We start from the raw sequence: 15795 nt of genomic DNA on the forward strand, positions 1-15795 counted from the left end.
GTACATCTGGCCCCTGGTCAAAATAATGGTAATGTGGCCAACAGGGAATGTCATGGCGAAGGAGTGGAGGCCATCTTCTTTAGTAATTATTTTGACATATTCCTTTGGGCTGTTTACTTGGCTCCTCGCTCATCCCAATTCATTAGAGTTAGTACAGCAATCACTTCCAAGAAAGAATGTGAATAGTTTCTTACCTTTAACTCCAGTTCTCTCGTAGGGGAATCTCCATTGAAGTCATAAGCAACATAGGCTGCCATTATGTGAGTGGAAAATAATGACTGTGCCAATAAGGCTGCAGAGACCACCAGTATCCCATCGTGCTCAGCAGCTGGCAGTTGCTTCAGGTCTTTTTGACAATAAGAACTACAGATAGGTCTGTCTAATACTATTCTATATTCTGTCCAGGAGCGAGGGTTGCTTACGACTTCAACGGAAATTCCTCTACTAGAGAACTGGAGTTACAGATAAGAAACTATTCCTTCTCTCGTAGTGGATCTCTGTTGATAGTCATAAGCATTTGAATAGAATAGCAAGCCCATCCCCAATAACGCAGTGGGAAGAACAGAGGAGAGAAAATCAGATTAGGCAAATAAATTCCTGAGTGAGGCATAGAGAAATTTGTCTGACCATCTATAGGGTATTCCCCAGAGTTCTGGTTGGAAGTTCCTGGAGGCGAAGACTTTGCATTTTTTTTTTCTTTTTGAGGCGAACCAATCTGTGTTTGAAGAGCCTCATAGTTTGAAGATATTGTTGACTACGACGTCAAGGTGGACCCATTTGTGTTTTTTTTGTAAGTCCCCGCATAGGGCATCTGCCTGTACATTTTACACACCTGGGAGGTGTATTGCTGTAATCTGCTGATTTCTGGCTATGAGCCATTTCCAAATTGATTGGGCTTCATGGGACAAAGGTCTGGACCTCGTCCCATGCTGCTTGTTGAAGTAATACGTGGTGGTTGTTTTGTCCTTCCGAACAAACAGGGACTGTGCCCTGAAGGATGGGGAAATGCTATGAGCGCTAAGTGGACTGCTCTGAGCTCGAGGAGGTTGATATAGTATGACATTTCCCTCAGAGACCATTTGCCTTTTATTTGGAGAAGGTCCATGTGTGCTCCCAATCCCAGTAGTGATGCATCCGTTACTATGGTTTGGGAAGGTGGCTGCTGACAGAAAGGTACTCCTTAAAGAAGATAGGTTGCAGAGTTCCACCAAATCAGAGATTGCTCCACGTGTGGGGGGGAAAGAGATCTTGTCCTCCCAGCATCCTGCCGCTTGATTCCATTGATCCTCAAGACATTCCTGAAGAGGCCGAAGAGGCCACATGTGAAGGCGAGCATTCGGAGTGAGGAAGATACATGAAGCCATGGAGCTGAGGAGAGGAAAACTGATCTCACCGTGGGATAAGTGGCTTTCATCAGAGTCTGACATTTTCGACAGATCAATGCAAGTTTTTCTTCCGAAGGAGACACGTTTGCCTCAATGGTGTCGAGAGTGGCTCCTAAGTATTGCAGAGTCTGCACTGGTTTGGGGATTGACTTACTGTGGTTGATATGTAGACCCAGCCGCTGAAGTACTTTGCAAGTCCAGTTGTACTGATGTTGGGCTTCTTGTGAGGTCAAAGCTTTGATCAGCCAATCGTCCAGATAGGGACAGATGAAAATTCGGTGCCTCCTGAGATGCGCAGACACCACCCCCATGCATTTGGAGAATGTTCTGGGATCTGATTTGAGGCCAAATGGAAGGACTGGTACTGGTAGTGATCCTGATCCACTACAAACCTCAGGAACTTGCAGTGTTTCTTTGCGATGGAGATATGAAAATACGTGTCTTAGAGCTCTATCAAGCAAAGCCAATCTCCCGGACACAGTTAAAGGTAAATTTGATGTAATGCCAACATCCGAAACATTTCCCTCCAAATCCATTTGTTGGCTACCTTCAAGTCCAAAATGGGCCAAAACTCGTTCTTGCCTTTTATCTTCACCAGGAAATATCTGGAGTAGATCCCTGTGCCTCGTTGTTTGTGGGGCACGATCTCCACTGCATTATTTTAAAATAAGACGCTGACTTCTTTCTGAAGCATGGACAAATGATGGCTGGATGGCTTCGGTAGTATGGAGGGAAGAGGGCTGGTAAATCGGAGAATAGCATTCTGAACAATATTGAGCACCCAGGAACCGTTAGTGATCCTTTTCCACTCGTCAGATAGCGTGAGATGCTTCCCCCTACCGGAGTGGGTAACGGAAGAGGAGGAAGGGGAAGTTCACTGTTTTGCCGCTGTTGTCTCTCTCTGCTGGGTGGTTTGCTGGGAAAGTCGACTTATAGACTGCCTTTGTGGTGGTTGTTATTGTTGTTGATATGGACGCTGCTGCTGTGTTTGGTGGCAACCCTGGTACCAATGAGGAGTTTGAACCCTCAGAGAAAAACAGCTTTGGTAAGGCCTGAACGTTCGTCATTAGGCTTTCGGTCTTTAGAGACTGAAAGCTTTTAGTGTTTCCATTTCTGACTTCATGGGAGCTATTTCATCATCCGTGTGGCTGCCGAATAAGGTTGAACCTGAGAACGAAAGGTGTAAGATCTGTTGTTGGGATTCAGATTTTGAAATGAGTCTCAGGCAAGAGTGACATCTCAAGGCAATCCAATGACAGTATTCATGAGCTGCCAACAAAGAGGAATCTAATACTGTAGCGTTTATCTGGTTGGACACCATGAGACCTTTGTTGACTATTTCTAGAAAGTCCCCTCTCCTATCCTGGGGAGGTCATCTACAAATTGTTGAACAGAGGCCCAAAGTGCTCTATCGCACCTACCAAAGAGAGCCGTAGGACTAGCGGCTTTCATGGTCGTTGCGCTGTGTTAACACATCTTGCCTCCAACCAAATCCAATTTCCTGCTCTCCTTATCAGGAGGGACAGACGAAGCAGGAGCCGTGGCACTAAATTTCTTTGCAGACAGGATACCTAATGAGTAAGGAGGTGGGTCTGCTCTTAGGAACAGAGGTTCTTGTTCTGGAGGCTTATATTTCTTTTTTAGCCTTGAAGGAGCTGGCTTAGTAGTTGCTGGTGTGACGATGAGCTCCATTGCAGGTTCCAGCTGCCTGGCACTAGTGAAAGCAGTGGTCTTGACGCTGCTCTTTGGTGGAGCGTCTCAAATATGAAGGTGTGGAAACTGACATTTGTATATTTAGTTTCACTGCTCCCTTCACTAATACGTCCTGAAAAGTGGATATGTTGTCCACTGGAGAGACGCGAGGAGTTGGTAAGTCAGTGAGAGTCGGTGAGTAGTGACCTGTTGATGAAGATCAGGACGTAGAATATCTGGATCAATGCCTTGAGGTTGTCCTTGTACGAGAACGATGACTTTGGTGTCGAGATTTCGAAAAAAGAGTGCAAGGAGCGATGTCTATGTTGGCGTGACCTATGGGGAGACATGAAGCTTGATCTGGGTTGTGCCGGAGTCACAGGTGCAGGAGCAGGCTGAGCGGGAGTCACCAGAGGTGGTTGAGGCAGAGGTGTTGGAGGTTGTTCTTGAGGAGTAGGCAAATCCGGCAGCACTACTGGCGAGGCCAGGGAGTAAAGCTTTGATTACTCTGAATCAGATGAAGAGTATATACGACTCCTTTTTCTCCTCGACGTCGAGAGGAACCTTGACATTGACTCGGTGGTGAACAGTATCTCCAACGCCCCCACGTCGACCTCCTCGGTGTTGTAAGGCTGCCTGGTGTTGACGGGTCCGGCTGCCACGACGTAGATATACTTCTCGATGTCAAACTCACAGTCTGCATCAACGGCATGTAGGTCCTACCATGTCTCGATGTCGAATTACGCTGTTTCTTCTACGGTGATCTGGTCCTCGACAGCGAGTAAGTTGGTGCCGTACCCAGTCTCTACGTTGTGTTCCTTGACGTCGACTGGGGAATGGTGGTGTTTCTTCCATGGCATTCTTTTTGTGGACCTTCCACATCCCTCAGAGGCTGATGAAAGAGCCCTGGTAGAGGAATGACCCTCTCCTCACTCTGAGGACCCATCATGAGATCGTCTTTGCAGCTCTTCCTTACCATGGAGGAAAATCTTCTCCCTCTATCTCAAGCACGTGAAAAATTCTTGCAGTGAGGGACACTGATCTGGGTGATGACTTGATGAGAGACACAGGATACAGACATCGTGGGGATCTGTTTTTGCTTTTTTTTCTCCCACATGACGAACTCTTGTCAAACAAATGAAAAAATTCACAAGTTAATTTTGAAGAAAAAAAGCCTAAAAGGCTAAAAAGGCAGAGTTCAGCGCTACAGGATCATGTCACAAGGTATCGGAAAAAAGAACAGAAGCAACTGTCAGCTGCTGAACATGATGGGACACTGGTGGTCTCTGCAGCCTTAAAGGCACAGTCATTATTTTGCCCTCACATAATATCAGCCCATGTTGCTTTTGACTATCAGAGATACCCTATGAGAGATCTTAGGTCATCAAAACACAGAAAAATATGGATGCTGTCAAAAGAGTTCAGGTTTCAGTAACAACCCCAAGGGGCCACATTTAAAAAGGGACAATATAGAGCCTTGATGTGCACCCACTGCAGGACCTGATGACTCAACCAACTTCAGCATGAAAGTTGCTGTATGTTGGGAACAAAGGATATGGATCATGTGATGGAGGTGTTGCTGATCCCACTGCTTGTGTGAAGAGATTGAGTAGGATACTGCACAGAATGAAGTTTATTTGCTGATATCAAGCACAGTGGGAGACTTTAGAAAGCATGACCCAGGGCAGTTATTATTCTGTGTTCAGGTCCGAATCAGCATTAGTAGATGTTGTGCAGTATGAAGTGGTGAAAATGTACAAGCAATAACCTACTCAAGGATCTTAAAAACTACTAAGACATCCAGCCATTAGGAGACGGGATGAGATAACTGCTGGTTGAAAACTTGTTTCGTTTAAAATGATTTAGAACATAATGTTTGGGCATTTTTAGGTCAAGGACACAAGTGACTGAGTTTCCCATGACCAAGACTGGCTTGGCTTCAGGCAGTTTAGTCCACATGTCAATTGAAAATTCATGTAAAGATGAAAAATGCCAACGTGATATAGCAGTGGAGAGAAAACACAAGATGTGATAAATATCACACAGCCAAAGGACAGATAGTGGAGATACACTAAACACTGTACTAGTTCAAGATGAAGACAAAGAGAAACTGGATGCAACACAGTCTCTGGAACTCTTCAATTAAGAAAGCAAATATCTCAGGAAAGATGAGATTATTTTAAAGCTACATTTCACAACCAAGGTGCATTATGGGACAAAATAAAAATGAATATACCTTAGCATGGGCCTTAGTCTCCGCAAACTTGATCTTGAAATCAAATAACTCAGGTGGTGGCTGCTGTTCTTTCTCCACTGACGCTTCCTGTTGACTCATTAGCTCTCGGTTCACGTCCTGTAAACCAAATGTAGTTATCAGAAGTTAGAAAAGAACTTGATGGCGCGCTCAGTAACCTACCAGCATAACCTGCAAATGTGTTAGTACATTTACATAAGGGTTTAAGGTAATTTGTATTGCACTCTGGACAACTTAGCGCCCTTCCTGTGAAAGGTTACTGCCACATAACATTAATAGTTTCTTAATCTGCAGGTAAAGCATATATTAGTTGATGTGTGACAATTGTGCATTCAAATAAAGGTTACATACCACAAACTAAGGGCAGGGGAAGACACCATATTCAGTGTTGGTTCTGCGCAGAACCGTATATAGACAAATAAGGACACCGCAATGAAATAGAGACTGTGGCGAAAACTGCCCCCTCTTATATATCTTCTCTTGAACTAGTTAAAGTCGCAAACCTAATGTGCATTTCAATTAAACAACTCAATCCAGGACGTTAAACTAAGCTTCACTCACCCAAATTCCCTTCCTTGCATTTGTAGACTGTTTTTCGTCATATAAATAACTTCAGAAACTGAATTTCTTATTTGAGAAAAACAAATAAAATTGAAAAGGATGCAGACACCTAGTATACGCTGATCTCAGATCTTCAGACACTGGATTACAAGGATTACATTGCGATCGATCTATCCAAGGACACTGATCAATTATGTGAGCCGTGTAATCTGTCGGTTGTCAAATAAACACCCTGTAGTGTCTGTGTTGTTTGTCATGTCCTTTTTTCAAATCAAGAGATGTGACACCAGATTGTTCCGTGTGTACGCTATACTGATCTTTAAATGCTGGTACGATTGTGTTAAACATATATGATGCACACTTTGCAAATGCAACTAGTGATGTGTCTGATTACACATCACATCTGGGCTTAAGGTCTCTAAATATACTTTGCAACATATAATGACTAAAAAGCAATGTGTTTCCAAAAAAGGGCAAATCAGACCTCTATAACGGACTTGGAAAAAGACAAGTCAATCGTAAGGTTCAAACGTCCAGGCCATGCATGTTTACCTGAAGATGTGCAGTCAGGTCTCGATATTTCTTTATTGTATGCTGATAGTCTGCCACAGTCTCTTGCGCGGCTTCCACACGTTTCTCTGCTTCTCGTACTCTGGCACTCGCCATGTCCAACTGTTCCCGCAGCTCCAGCTCTGTCTCGCGTGCATTCTCCTGAAGTTCATCGTTCATCTCGTTAATCGCTTCCTACCAACCAGAGTACAGATTGGACTATGTTTAAATGCAGCCTATAACATGTCTATCAAACAAAACGTACAGGTGATCCCGGACGTTTACAGATTAAATATTAGGTGAGTGATAGAAATGTTTGAGGATACATCAATCCATTTATACCTTTTAAAACTCATAAAACTTGGCCGGTAGCCAGTGAAAGTCATGGTGCATGGCATAAGAATTAAAAAGTTTACATGGAGGGAATTTAGTTCTCTTTTTCATGCACAGCACAAATATGGAAGCCTCCAGAAAGTCATAAAACATCCTCTGCACTACAAAGCACACAAATATTAATATCTGACTGCTTGAAATTAGATCACTTTCAATAATAATTGTTTTCATGTGTGCGGAACTAAAATGTGTTCTATTGAATTCCACCCAGTGCCAGGAACTATGGCTCTTGGTGCCAGAAAGACAACAAGAAGGCACTAGTTTCATTACCATGAATGTAACAAAAAATGTAGAAAACACAGGCAAGCCTATTTTGTTTTGTATTGTTTTATATACAGTATGTCATTCACCAAGAAGCATCGTGAAGCTATAGAAATGTTACACTGTGAACAACTGCTAACATGCCATTCCGTTGTGACAGTAGGCAATTCTCCAATTTGCAATTTTAATTTTGTAGTGTTTTAGACAGTGTGTACTTTGTTTTACTGAGTAGTGCTGTCTGATACTTTTATTCTTTTTTATGTGCTCTTGCATCTTAATTGGACTGCTATTGCTGACTTTAAATGGAGTGCTAGAAACTCCTTTGTCGATTGCTTACCTGACCCCTTTGCTACTAGTAATGGTGGTCAGTCATGGCTGTTTACTTCTAATTCTCAATTCCTCTCAGTGGAATTTCCATTGAAATCATATGTGCTGAATGACCTCTACACAACTGCAGGATCCCAGAGCACTTTTCCCCAAAAATATTATTTCATATTTGCTTTTCTTTTGAAAAGATGTCTTCTTACCTGATATAACTCAATTTAGCAGATGATTTAAAAAAAAGACTATATTGACCAATTCCAATTATCTTCTTTAAAAACCTATTAACATATACAAGTAATCCCAGGAACTAGTTGACAAAGAAAAGCCTTTTTCATAAACCTTTTTAGAGGAAATGAAGAGGAGCATTTAGGCTGCAGCCATGTAAAGTAGAAAAACTGGAGCTGCAGCATTACGGACTCACAATCTTCTGTATCTCATCACGTTCTCTATGCGGCAGATGCGGCAGTTCTTTTTTTTTAACCTCTCCTACAGACAGAAACCAGAACACTGAGCTCACCATTTTTTGTGTTTTTTTCCCTCTGTAACTCTTTCAACACCTTCTTTAAAATCAGGTTACTCAACATCATTGAGGATCTAAGATACGTCTTTTGTAATGAATCAACGTTTCAATGTCAATTGCTGAGGTGAAATACTGCTATGGTAACACTGACACCCGACGCTTACCAGGAGGCTGTCGGGGAATAATCCAAGCACACAATGGAATAGCCACCTGCTGTTCCATGGCATAATTTTAAGCTACCCAAACAACTAGCTCCAACCTGGAAAGAAGACGTGGAGAAAGCTTGGGTGGTAAACCAATTCTATGGATATCTGCAATGTTAGTATAGTCACAAGAGTATGATTCCAGTTTCCCTAAAGGGGATCCATAGGAACTTTACCTCTGTACAAGGTTTCCAGACCCCTGTAAAGCTGAAAACATCAGAATTAGGAGCAGATGTGATGCCTTTTGAACCAGCCGAACAAAGTTCTAATCAGAGTTTCCTCACTTGACCAAAACTGTATGACCTTGAGAAGAAAAAAACTTTACTAATCTTCTTCTGTCTCATAGACACCGTCTGAGAGGTTAGAAAAAGGCTAACACTAGCATTAAGCATTATATACTGCAGAGTATGAAGTGCCATGTGGCAATTCACTGCTCAGTGTTGAGTTAAGTCACCAGAGAACAGTCAACAGGAGAAGGTAGTAGATGGCTCCTGAAGAGGATATAATACAATCCGGCAAAAGTAGAGAAGGCAAAGCAGAGACATGTTATCGTTAGTTGCTATTTCTTCCAGTAAATTGAAAGGTAATGGTTAAGAAAGAGATGAGACCTCTGACTGAGTGTTCCTCTTCCTGAACTGCAAACAATAAGCAAACAATGTAAGCTCTAAACTACAACTCATGAGGACTTAATTTAGAAGCGGGCATTTCGAGACCTTTTGGAAACCAGATTCAAAGCCTATAAGATGAAAGTAAAGTACTATAGTTTTGTACGAATGCACAGAGGTAAAGGGGAACTATGATATGCATTCATGGAAATAACAGGGAACAAACATGGTCATTAATGCTCATATGCATGAAAGAGGCATTTTGAAAAGAAAAGGAAAAAAAGGTAATATACGCCTCTGGTGTAATGTCCAACAGGAGGGGTGAAGTGGATAGGAGGCTGACCTGGCTTGTAGTGGGTACCAGAGCTACTTACACCTTGTGCCAGGTCAAGGAATCCCTTATTAGTGTAGAAGAGGTGTTTCTAGCAGCTTAGGCTGATAGAAGGTAGCTATGGCAAAGCAGCTTAGGCTGAACTAGGAGATATGTAAAGCTCCTACTATACCACTGGTGCCATATGCACAATATCATAAGAAAACACAATACACAGATATACTAAAAATAAAGGTACTTTATTTTTATGACAATATGCCAAAGTATCTCAGTGAGTACCCTCAGTATGAGGATGAGAAATATACACAAGATATATATACACAAACCAAAATTATGCAGGTAATAGCAAGAAAAGTAATGCAAGCAGTGTAAAGTTATAATAGATTGCAATAGGAGCACATAGGTATAGGGGCAACACAAACCATATACTCCAAAAGTGGAATGCGAATCACGAATGGACCCCAAACCTATGTGAGCTTGTAGAGGGTCGCTGGGACTATAAGAAAACAGTGAGGGTTAGAAAAATAGCCCACCCCAAGACCCTGTAAGGTAGGTGTAAAGTGCACCTACAACCCCCAGAGAGCACAGAAGTCGTGATAGGGGGATTCTGCAAGGAAACCCAACACCAGCAATGCAACAACAGTGGATTTCCGGACCTGAGTACCTGTAAGACAAGAGGACCAAGTCCAAGAGTCGCGACAGCGTCAAGAGTAGGCAGGAGCCCAGGAAATGCCACCTGAGGGTGCAAGGAAGCTGCCACCGGATGGAAGAAGCTTGGAGTTTTGCAAGAACGTAGAGGACTAGGAACTTCCCCTTTGGAGGATGGATGTCCCACGTCGTGAAGAAGCTTGCAGAGGTGTTCCCACGCAGAAAGACCGCAAACAAGCCTTGCTAGCTGCAAGGGTCGCGGTTAGGGTTTTTGGATGCTGCTGTGGCCCAGGATGGACCAGGATGTCGCCACTTGGATGAGGAGACAGAGGGGGCGCCCAGCAAGTCAGGGAGCCCTCACAGAAGCAGGCAGCACCCGCAGAAGTACCTGAACAGGCACTTAGAAGAAAAGTGAACCGGAATCCACCCGAAGTCACAAAAGGGAGTCCCACGACGCCGGAGGACAACTCAGAAGGTTGTGCACTGAAGGTTAGTGTCGGGGACCCAGGCTTGGCTGTGCACGAAGGAAATCCTGGAAGAGTGACAGGAGCCGGAGCAGCTGCAAATCACGCGGTACCCAGCAATGCAGTCTAGCGTGGGAAGGCAAGGACTTACCTCCACCAAACTTGGACTGAAGAGTCACTGGACTTTGGGAGTCACTTGGACAGAGTTGCTGAGTTCCAGGGACCACGCTCGTCGTGCTGAGAGGGGACCCAGAGGACCGGTGATGCAGTCTTTTGTTGCCTGCGGTTGCAGGGGGAAGATTCCGTCGACCCACGGGAGATTTCTTCAGAGCTCCTGGTGAAAGAAGGAGGCAGGCTAAGCCCAGAGCATGCACCACCTGGAAACAGTCGAGAAAGCCGGCAGGATGAGCAATACAACGTTGCTAGTAGTCGTCTTTGCTACTTTGTTGCGGTTTTGCAGGCGTCCTGAGCAGTCAGCAGTCGATCCTTTGGCAGAAGGTGAAGAGGGAGATGCAGAGGAACTCTGGTGAGCTCTTGCATTCGTTATCTAAAGAATTCCCCAAAGCAGAGACCCTAAATAGCCAGAAAAGGAGGTTTGGCTAACAAGAGAGGTAAGAGCCTATCAGAAGGAGCCTCTGACGTCACCTGCTGGCACTGGCCACTCAGAGTTGTCCAGTGTGCCACAGACACCTATGTTTCCAAGATGGCAGAGGTCTGGGACACACTGGAGGAGCTCTGGGCACCTGGGAGGTGCAGGTCAGGGGAGTGGTCACTCCCCTTTCCTTTGTCCAGTTTCGCGCCAGAGCAGGGCTGGGGGATCCCTGAACCGGTGTAGACTGGCTTATGCAGAGATGGGCACCATTTGTGCCCATCAAAGCATTTCCAGAGGCTGGGAGAGGCTACTCCTCCCCAGCCCTCACACCTATTTCCAAAGGGAGAGGGTGTTACACCCTCTCTCAGAGGAAATCCTTTGTTCTGCCTTCCTGGGGCAGGGCTGCCTGGACCCCAGGAGGGCAGAAACCTGTCTGAGGGGCTGCAGTGGAGACCCCGGAAAGGCGGTTTGGCAGTACCCGGGTTCTGTGCTAGAGACCCGGGGGATCATGGAATTGTCTCCCCAATGCCAGAATGCCATTGGGGTGACAATTCCATGATCTTAGAGATGTTACATGGCCATGTTCGGAGTTACCATTGTGACGCTATGCATAGGTAGTGACCTATGTATAGTGCACACGTGTAATGGTGTCTCGCACTCGCAAGGTCCGGGGAATTTGCCCTGAATGATGTGGGGGCACCTTGGCTAGTGCCAGGGTGCCCACACACTAAGTAACTTTGCACCCAACCTTCACCAGGTGAAGGTTAGACATATAGGTGACTTATAAGTTACTTAAGTGCAGTGGTAAATGGCTGTGAAATAACGTGGACGTTATTTCACTCAGGCTGCACTGGGAGGCCTGTGTAAGAATTGTCTGAGCTCCCTATGGGTGGCAAAAGAAATGCTGCAGCCCATATGGATCTCCTGGAACCCCAATACCCTGGGTACCTCAGTACTATATACTAGGGAATTATAAGGGTGTACCAGTATGCCAATGTGAATTGGTAAATTTAGTCACTAGCCTGTTAGTGACAAATTTGGAAAGCAGAGAGAGCATAACCACTGAGGTTCTGGTTAGCAGAGCCTCAGTGAGACAGTTAGTCATCACACAGGGAACACATACAGGACACATACTTATGAGCACTGGGGCCCTGGCTGGCAGGGTCCCAGGGACACATACACTAAAACAACATATATTCAGTGAAATATGGGGGTAACATGCCAGGCAAGATGGTACTTCCCTACAAGTATGGCCACATGGCGGTGCAGCAATGCATGGTAGAGCACAGAGCTTGTAGAGTTGCTGCAGGGTTACCCGACGTTTGAAATGTACATATGATCAAGAAACAATGAATAGTAATTAGCTTATGGTAATGCATTCAAAGTTTTCTCATGGTCGAGGTAAAAAGTGATTTACCAGGTCATTGACAGTCTCACGGAGTCCTCGCACTTTTTCCTCCAAGTCCAGATTTCTCTCAGTCAACATCTCTACCATTTCCTCTGCCCCCAGAGCAGCATCCACCTGAATTCAAAGTACAAGAGAACTCTATGAAACCAAACATAACAAAAACAGCTCATTCTCAGCATCAGCCGCTGGGCAGCCGGGCGAATAACATGGCATCAACCACTGTTTTAAGCACAAGAGACGATGTTTTTTCCCAGCAAAGCATGGAGTTCCCACCTGTTCTTTCAGCTCGTCTATGGTTTTTTCTGCCTGCTTTACTTCCTCAAGCAGTTTCTCTCTTTGTTGGCGCAGTGTTTCAAGCTCTACATTTTTCTTCTCGAATTGCTTTTGAACCCTCACATGCTCCTGCTTCTCAGAGGCAGAAAGATCCCGCATCCTGCATGGAAAGATATTTTCATAAATAGAAAAGGATTTTTATTCATATCAACGGTCACACTACTTTACGCTACTTATAGGTCTGTTTGCACCAATATGCCAACAGTGACAGAGGCTGAAACACAAACTAACGTGTAAGGATGACGCTCTCATCCCGTCAGCACGAGCATTTAGTTGCAAATGTCAGATACCACAAAGCCACATATGGTCCTGTAAGCAAGCAACTCGTATGTGAAAGCTTAAAAAGAATTATTATTTGTGCCAACACAAATAAAGTCAGTCTGGTAAACACTGTATTTAACCTTCAATAGTCAGATCCATACAACATTTTGCATTTGTAATTGTAGACAAAAGAATGGCAGTTATATTAACAGTTCATTAATGAGGGTAGACTTTTTATAGAATGCAACACTGGCCTAACTGACAGATGCTTCAAACAAACTAAAACCAATGGAAATTATCCTATTAAAATAATCACTTATTCACCAAATAAATAAACCATATTTTATTGCAAAAATAGTTTAGTTGCAGATTAGTCACTTAGAAAATGCATAAAATTCCAGACACACACTGACGGCAGATGCACCGTAACTTGGAAAATCAAAGTGAGAATAAAAACGAACAGCCCGTCATTAGGATACCCAAACAGAAACTTCTACTGGCAGAACCAAAACCACAACCATCTCTTTCACAAGTCCACCTGCCCTGAGGTCATTCACAACACACATTTTTAAGTACTTTGCTGTGGTCTTCCACGGCTATCTTTCAATCACCCATGACATTAATGCTGTGTCCAGTCCCCACACTACTGGGGCCGACTAGATTCCCAGTCGTGGCTCGGCTGTTGACCATTTCAATGTAGTTAATAGGCCATTACCCAAGCAGCCCACACACTCTGCATGATTTCTAAAAATAAGGTGACACGGCTGGACCTCAACTGGGTCGAACGTGATCTAATTAAACAAAAGCTGGTGATACGGTCACTGCCACAGGCACAGCACTGCGAATCATGCATCAGCCTTGAGGAACGAGAAATCAGAGTACTCCAAAGAATGGCCAACACTCTTGTTTGACCCAGGGAGCCACATTCAGCCCACTGCACACACCACCCACCAATCCACGTTCAAAAGACAAAAACAAGGGGAAGACTCTGGGAGCAGAGTGTCCAAAGCGCAGAACTTGCTCTCTTCGGAACTGAGCTGACCCAAACTATCTGCTCTTTAGAAAACCAATAAAACCTCAACCACATGCCTGAGAACTAGAATTCGGAGATACAGCAAACAAGCCTGATTCCACTTGTGTTAGGAGAGAGAGGCTCGTAAAACAAATACTTTAAGCATTATTTCCTTTGGCAGTACCCTCTCTTATACAAAAATTCACATTCCTGGCACTCTGCATACGTAGAGTAAGTTTTGAGAAATCATTGGAGTTTTCTCTAGGTGAAAACCACAATTACCTATATATCCTGCACCTGGGAACACCTATAATTTCCCCGTCCAAACACACACAGAATTTGGAGGTAAGTTTCACCCAAGTACTACCTAGACTCAGAGGTGATTCCAGACACGTTCAGCATGCCTGCCACTCAGAGGTTCCACCAGATGTCTGTAACCAGCAGACACCAAGTAGGGCAGAACGTCAGCATGGAGTTAGCTATACCACCATGTGGACAATCACCACAGCTCTGCCAGGGCCTGCTTTTTAATGTACAAAACAAGGCTGCTCTGTGAGGAAATGCATTATTCCAGAGTTCAAAATCGAGCTGCATGTGGACTCAAACTAGAGCTTACACCAAAAGGTAATGCAAAGACAGGAGAGGTTCTGACCTGACTAGAGCTTCTTTTAGCCTGGCATTTTGTTCCTCAAGCTGTTTGACCTGGTAACTGGATGCAGCTCCATCAGAACCTGATACAAGAGGGAAACGGGAACATGTTCAAAACCAACATTGCATTCAGTGTATTCCATCTTCAAGGGATCACTAAACTGACAATTTGCCAATACCCCAGAGTGTCATCTAGATAAGGTTAGATGGAATCATTCTATTGCTGGGGACACTTCACTTGCAGTGCAGTAATATCGGGCATGCCCTCCAAATGGCTCGCAAAGACATCTCTTAGTTCCAATCAAAAGCGGCAGAATTAAAGCATTAGTAGTTCTGGTCAATGTTAATCTATACATATTTATCCAAATGTCAAGAGGCCTGGAGGTAAAGACACTCGGACTTCAACAACTCGTTTTGGATTCACTTTTACCCTTTCTGAGCTGCCATCATGGCTGCTCGGAGCCTGGCAGTGCCCTTATGAAACCCCAACTACACAGTCCATTGAAACATTGCCAGAACAGTTCCTTCAATGCACAATAGGAGAATGAAAGAAGCATTTAGAAGAGGCATGTTAAGGGCGTTCCTTCCAGATACTGAATCTTTAAGCTACGTAATCATGTATTGCGACTGAAATCCGATCGTAAAGCATTAATATTTTACCACCTCCTCAAACAGCTGGTAAGCCGTTCGCAAAGGGGATTCTAGGGACCCCATCCCGTTTGTGATTGTTCACAAAAATATTTTTTCTGAGCAGGCAGTGGTAGCGGAGACTACTGCCGGCTCACAAAAAAATGTTTGTCTCATTTTTGTTTTTTTAAACGCAGCCCGTTTTCCTCTAAGAAACTTGGACTGCATTTCAATAAAAAAAATGGCTTTACTCAAAAGCAATCAGACATGGTGGCCTGCCGACCTCAACAGGCCACCATGTCTGTCAATGTAGCCAATTATGGTGGGTCACAATGTACAACCCACCTCATGCATATTAATGAGGTAGGTCGAATTGCGACCCACCACAAATCAGTATTTTGAGACCCAACCTATTTATACATAGGTCAGTTCTCAAAATACCAATGGATTAGTTACAAGTCGGTGCACAAATTCTGACCACATCTAACAATCCATTTTGAACATTCCATTTAAGGAACTGCAAATTGCAAATCGTTATTTGTCACAATTTTATGATGCGTTAGGATGGGGTCTGCACTCTTGAGGGCTGTAGCCCAGTATGTGTAATTTGGCGTGTTTTCAGTTGCTTGAAGTTTATTTACTACATAAAATGATTTGAGACTTAAAAATAAATCTTTTGTTTTCCATGAAATAAAGTGAATGAAAGTGTGATATGGTTTCTTTT

At 44.0% G+C, this 15795-nt stretch overlaps 1 protein-coding gene across 11 annotated transcripts in view; it reads right to left on the reverse strand.

Moving 5' to 3' along the window:
- DCTN1 (dynactin subunit 1) overlaps nucleotides 1-15795 on the reverse strand; it is a 394031-nt gene that overhangs the window by 90564 nt on the left and 287672 nt on the right. For all 11 annotated transcript variants that reach the window (XM_069207920.1, XM_069207653.1, XM_069207629.1 and 8 more), the window contains 5 exons: nucleotides 14449-14527; nucleotides 12464-12623; nucleotides 12200-12304; nucleotides 6445-6636; nucleotides 5314-5430 (listed from right to left, as the gene is read on the reverse strand). In XM_069207920.1, coding sequence (XP_069064021.1) covers nucleotides 5314-5430; nucleotides 6445-6636; nucleotides 12200-12304; nucleotides 12464-12623; nucleotides 14449-14527 — 653 coding nt within the window. The remainder of the gene's footprint in view (nucleotides 1-5313; nucleotides 5431-6444; nucleotides 6637-12199; nucleotides 12305-12463; nucleotides 12624-14448; nucleotides 14528-15795) is intronic.

The sequence above is a fragment of the Pleurodeles waltl genome, chromosome 1_1 (assembly GCF_031143425.1).
Source record: "Pleurodeles waltl isolate 20211129_DDA chromosome 1_1, aPleWal1.hap1.20221129, whole genome shotgun sequence".
Taxonomy (NCBI): domain Eukaryota; kingdom Metazoa; phylum Chordata; class Amphibia; order Caudata; family Salamandridae; genus Pleurodeles; species Pleurodeles waltl.